The sequence below is a fragment of the Clupea harengus genome, chromosome 19 (genome assembly GCF_900700415.2).
Source record: "Clupea harengus chromosome 19, Ch_v2.0.2, whole genome shotgun sequence".
Taxonomy (NCBI): Eukaryota; Metazoa; Chordata; class Actinopteri; order Clupeiformes; family Clupeidae; genus Clupea; species Clupea harengus.
Genome location: NC_045170.1, coordinates 7915077 through 7921331, shown reverse-complemented (window position 1 = coordinate 7921331; position 6255 = coordinate 7915077). Strand labels below are relative to the sequence as shown.

Here is a 6255-nt window from a genome sequence, read left to right as displayed (position 1 = left end):
TTCACTACCTCTTTAATGTACTGAAGAATGTCAGTATTCATGGAGGACCAAGAAATTAACTGATCCTAAATATCATAATAAAGTGAACAGAACACAATAGAAGAGTTGTGCTGTCATCTTCAGTGAACAAGCTGATGTGTGTATGATGGAAATACTTACAAGGCAATATGGCCTCCAATCAGATGTCACAGTAAACATTACAAATGTACTTTTGCCCACCATTCAGGCTGCTGTGATCAAGCAGGATTCCATTTTGGAGTTCTACCTGCGCGGGAGTTCCATGGCCCCTGAGGGTACGGGCGGGCGCGTGGTGCGCTCCCTGTCACGTGACGGGGGCACTGAGGGGGGCGTGGGGGAGCTGACGCTGCTCCAGAGGCAGCACAGCCTGCTGCAGGAGGAGCTGGTGAGGCTGCGGGGCGCAGAGGGCCGCCTCAAGGACTGCGAGAAGCACCGCGTCCATCTGGAGAAGCAGCTGAAAGAGATCAAGAGCAACAACAGCGCCGCCCCGGGGGACAGCAGTGGTACTGCAGCATCACGGCAGGTAGAGGACAGGGCGAGAGAGGTTCAGTGGTCAATTGACCTTTAGTGTCAAGATGCTGTATTGAACTTTAGTGACAATATGCTGTATTGACCTTTAGTGTCAAGATGCTGTAATTCTGTGTAATACTGAATTGTATTTCAGTTTACATTATTTATATTGAACTGATACCTTTCAAATATGGATGAACATTTAATAAAACTAGCCACTATGAGTCATTCCTTCCCTACTGGCATTCTTAATATATCATATCATACTTGGCAAGTTGATACATTCATGCATGAATACATTTATGCTTCGAACACAGTATATACACACAGTCTCCATCTCTCACCCAGGAATGGACACATTCTTTATATAATATTGCATGATGTCCAGGTAATATAGGCAGGGTTGGGATGGTTACTTTTGTAATGTAATAGGTTACAGATTACTAGTTACTCTGTTAAAAATGTAATAAGTAATGTAATACTGCCAAATGAATGGAGCCTGTCTAAATGGCAAAAAGATGCAAAGCAACAGAATGAATGTTATATTCTATAAGCTTTAAAGTTTTTTACATTTCATATGTAACCCTTTTGTAATCACAGACACTTTCAATAGAAAGTGAAATTTAAATGACATATTGTCTCTCAGTGACTGTAATGGATTACAATTACATTTATTTTGTAATTACGTAATTAATTACTTAACGCCATTACATGCAATTAGTTACCCCCAAATGATGAATAATTATACACAGTAATTCACGACCTAACCAAAAACGAGTATAATACGAAACTTCGTACCCTATCAAATAATCCGCAACCACTTTATTATTGCAACCTGTAATCCCAGATGTAGTCCTTTTCAAGGTCAGTTCCCTTCACATTTGACCTTTGATCTCTTTCAGGCTCTGCCACGCAGGGAAAGTGACACAGACCCAAACACGGACACCCAGTTAGCTAGTCAGGAATCCATGGACCAATCAGATGGCTTGCAGGGCTGCAGTGATGTGGACATTATCTCTGACGACGATGATGATGATGTTGGAGATGATGAAGATGTGAAGTTGTCACCACGCTCAGAGAGCCCAAGAGGTCTGTGATGTCTGTGAGCAATGTGCCTTATTACAATATCTACTGTTTAAATATCACTACTTGACTTACACTTGGCAGAGAAACAATTGTATTAGTTGTCTGTAAAGTGAGACATTTAAGATAATAGATGTTAATAATTATATTAAGTTAGTTAGTTAGTTTAACCTAGTATGGGTCATGGGATCTGGGTTAGTTTGACCTTTGACCTATGGATCATGGTCATCTGGAGGCTTTCCTTGTTGCCTGCTGCAACAATTTTTTTTTTTGATGTTCTAAAAATAAAGACAAAACACCTCCATCTATGGCCTCTTAAACCAGGCCGTTTGTAAGATATGTAAAGGTATTCAAAGTATATTATACTTATTTTATTATACTATATCAGTGCTACATCTTTACCATAAAAGCTCAGACTCAATAAGTTGTGATATGACAAAGACATTACTGTGCTCTTTGTAGTCCACCAAGTATCTCTATGATCATGCGAGAATTAATGACAATGTCTTAGTGTGTGAATCAACAACAATGTCTTAACAATGAAGTAAGCCTCAGCTCTGGTCTCTGACAGAGCCATAGTAGAGAGGAGTTGATGTTCCTCCACAGAGCTGCACTGCGCTGTAGCTGGGATGTGCTAAACTTTAGCCTCTCCACAATGCTAATACCTGCCCACTCTCTGGCTTATGTAACGCTAATCAATGTGGTCAGGAGAGGAGATGTGTGATGCACACAAGCACTCAGTTGCACTCTCCCAGGCACAGTCCCACAAGTGTGTGGGCACAACATGTACACACACACGGGCGCGCACACACACACACACACACACACACACACACACACACACACACACACACAGTCATACTTTCAGGAACAGGCAATAGACATCCACAGATTTCAGTCACTCAGTCTCATTCTAACACACACACACACACACACACACACACACACACACACACACACACACACACTCTCTCTCTCTCTCTCTTTTTCTCTCAAAGATTTAGCAAGCTATACCTCGCCTCATCCATTTTCTCTGCCTTGCAAATTCGCCCTTATCTTTCTCCCTATCTCTTTGCGTTATGTAGGTGGTGAGCTTTTAAGGTCCAGCAGCCAGTCTTTGTCAGTTGAGTAATTAAGGTAATAGCTTCCGTGATACCAGCCTCTGGATACAGAGACAGAGGGCTGACACTGAGCAGTCTGAGTCTGCAGGTGCTTGACTTCCAGCCATCAAGTTCTTATGGCTCCCTCTTGGCCACACATGAGTCATGACCATATTCTGACATACAAACTAGACCCAAAATTACCGCCATTTTGTTAATTTAGCTCAGTTGTTTAATTCATTTATATGTCGTTTTAGTATATGACAGAATGTTCCAAAAGAGTTCCACTCATTTCTGCAAGGTATTTACTTAACGTTAGCTCGTTGTGCTAAGCATTGTTCACATATTTGATAACTGTATGCTTGTGTTTAGGGTAGTTGCCATAACTAATTGTGGAGATGTCCTTTTGAAGATTCCTCATTGTGTTTCAGATCTGCAGGACATTCCAGAGGAGGAGACAGCGGAACACCGCGAACTGGAGGTGTCTCAATGCTAATTGGAATATTCAAGAACATTCCAGAATAGCCCAGAAAAACAGACAGACTGTAGAACTCTAAAATAAGCATCAGTGTTCCTCTGGGCTCTACAAAGAACCATTTGATCCACTTTATTAAGTTATCCAATATATCCACTCTGTGATCTTTGTATTTTATTTCATTTTTCACTCTACAATTTATGATCGGTGGCAATATGTGACAAAAATGCATACGAAGACTTCACTTTTGATATTTGCATCATATGGCTGCAAACATTCATGGACCAGTGAGGACATACCAAAGCAGGATGTGTGACAGGAATGGACTTTCGCAGGATGTGTGACAGGAATGGACTTTCGCAAGCTGGATTTCCAGGCAGCCATTTTCTGGCGTTTGGAATTTATGGTCTGATGTCCAAAAAATGCATTGCGGTGCTTTCATGAATGGAAGAAAAGAGACAGAATCATTTCATGAACTCTAGAATTTCATTAACTTCTTTCTCTTGCTAAGTTTGGATCATTGTAGTGATGAGAGACTGTATCCATATGGGTTTACCATAGAGTTATAGTCTTGCTAAATACATTGATCCAAGTAGGTTTGTAGGCCTCTTTGATGTTGCACGAAGATATTGTACTGTAAATACACTTTCAGAGACTGCTTCATAAGCATGTATGTGCACACACCCACACACTCACACACACACACACACACACACACACACACACACACACACACACAGAGAGACACACAGACACACACATATTCCTAATCAGCTCTTAATTTCTAAAGTAATACAAGTGATGTGATCTGGGAGATGTTATTGTTTTAGAAATTGGCTGCATTGTTGTTTTTATTTATTTATTATTGCTTACCACTTATCAGTTAGAAGAAAATCTCCCACACCTTTAATCTCCCTCACCTTTAATCCCTGCACCTTTAATCTCACACACCTTTAATCTCCCACACCTTTAATCTCCCTCACCTTTAATCCATGCACCTTTAATCTCCCACAACTTTAATCTCCCACACCTTTAATCTCCCTCACCTTTAATCCCTGCACCTTTAATCTCCCACAACTTTAATCTCCCACACCTTTAATCTCCCTCACCTTTAATCCCTGCACCTTTAATCTCCCACACCTTTAATCTCCCTCACCTTTAATCCCTGCACCTTTAATCTCCCACACCTTTAATCTCCCACACCGTTAATCTCCCACACCTTTCCACAAAACTCTCTATGGGAGGTAAGCCATAAATAATATATTTACAACGTCTGAAGAACTGAGAGAGCAGTCACTAGAGGCTGTTCAGCAGTCAGTTCTGCTCCTAAGCAGGTAGAGTGAGGGTGTCAGGAAGGAAGAGCTCATTCAGCAGTCAGTTCTGCTCCTAAAGGCCCCGTCACACCAGAACGTTATGGTGTGACGGGGCCTTAAGCAGGTAGAGTGAGGGTGTCAGGAAGGAAGAGCTCATTCAGCAGTCAGTTCTGCTCCTAAAGGCCCCGTCACACCAGAACGTTATGGTGTGACGGGGCCTTAAGCAGGTAGAGTGAGGGTGTCAGGAAGGAAGAGCTCATTCAGCAGTCAGTTCTGCTCCTAAAGGCCCCGTCACACCAGAACGTTATGGTGTGACGGGGCCTTAAGCAGGTAGAGTGAGGGTGTCAGGAAGGAAGAGCTCATTCAGCAGTCAGTTCTGCTCCTAAAGGCCCCGTCACACCAGAACGTTATGGTGTGACGGGGCCTTAAGCAGGTAGAGTGAGGGTGTCAGGAAGGAAGAGCTCATTCAGCAGTCAGTTCTGCTCCTAAAGGCCCCGTCACACCAGAACGTTATGGTGTGACGGGGCCTTAAGCAGGTAGAGTGAGGGTGTCAGGAAGGAAGAGCTCATTCAGCAGTCAGTTCTGCTCCTAAAGGCCCCGTCACACCAGAACGTTATGGTGTGACGGGGCCTTAAGCAGGTAGAGTGAGGGTGTCAGGAAGGAAGAGCTCATTCAGCAGTCAGTTCTGCTCCTAAAGGCCCCGTCACACCAGAACGTTATGGTGTGACGGGGCCTTAAGCAGGTAGAGTGAGGGTGTCAGGAAGGAAGAGCTCATTCAGCAGTCAGTTCTGCTCCTAAAGGCCCCGTCACACCAGAACGTTATGGTGTGACGGGGCCTTAAGCAGGTAGAGTGAGGGTGTCAGGAAGGAAGAGCTCATTCAGCAGTCAGTTCTGCTCCTAAAGGCCCCGTCACACCAGAACGTTATGGTGTGACGGGGCCTTAAGCAGGTAGAGTGAGGGTGTCAGGAAGGGAGAGCTCATTCAGCAGTCAGTTCTGCTCCTAAAGGCCCCGTCACACCAGAACGTTATGGTGTGACGGGGCCTTAAGCAGGTACAGTGGGGTGTCAGGAAGGGAGAGCTCATTCAGCAGTCAGTTCTGCTCCTAAAGGCCCCGTCACACCAGAACGTTATGGTGTGACGGGGCCTTAAGCAGGTACAGTGGGGTGTCAGGAAGGGAGAGCTCATTCAGCAGTCAGTTCTGCTCCTAAAGGCCCCGTCACACCAGAACGTTATGGTGTGACGGGGCCTTAAGCAGGTACAGTGGGGTGTCAGGAAGGGAGAGCTCCTTCAGCAGTCAGTTCTGATCCTAAGCAGTGAGAGTGGGGTGTCAGGAAGGGCTTGTTCACAGCTCATCAGGGATGGACGTTCCAATATTCTCCATTTTGTGAAAAATGAAAGCGTGTGAAATCAAACGAATGAAATAAATGTAAATAGAACTATACTCTCCTCTTTACCAGTGACCTGCACGTTAATCAGTGCAGATCAGTCAGACATGAATCAGTTCCTTTTTATAAGAGAACTCTTTTCACGATCTCTCAATGTTTTTGTTAATCATTATATGAATAGATTTGATGCTTGTGACATATTTCTATCTGTGCCACTCAGTGCAAGCCGCCCGACCACAGAAGCCTTGTGTTCTCCTGCCTTTTATGTGGTTGGATGACTGCCATGGCAGATTATATACAATACAATGCTGTCTGCTCTGTATGGTTGCTGTCTGCTGTCATTCAAGAATGATTAAAGAATTTTAAGTCTT

At 43.8% G+C, this 6255-nt stretch overlaps 1 protein-coding gene across 4 annotated transcripts in view; it reads left to right on the top strand.

The window, feature by feature from the left end:
* arhgef1a (Rho guanine nucleotide exchange factor (GEF) 1a) overlaps positions 1 to 6255 on the top strand; it is a 49836-nt gene extending 43581 nt beyond the window's left edge. For all 4 annotated transcript variants that reach the window (XM_031586689.2, XM_031586688.2, XM_031586690.2 and 1 more), the window contains 3 exons: positions 227 to 541; positions 1431 to 1617; positions 3143 to 6255. In XM_031586689.2, coding sequence (XP_031442549.1) covers positions 227 to 541; positions 1431 to 1617; positions 3143 to 3207 — 567 coding nt within the window. In that variant the 3' untranslated portion in view covers positions 3208 to 6255. The remainder of the gene's footprint in view (positions 1 to 226; positions 542 to 1430; positions 1618 to 3142) is intronic.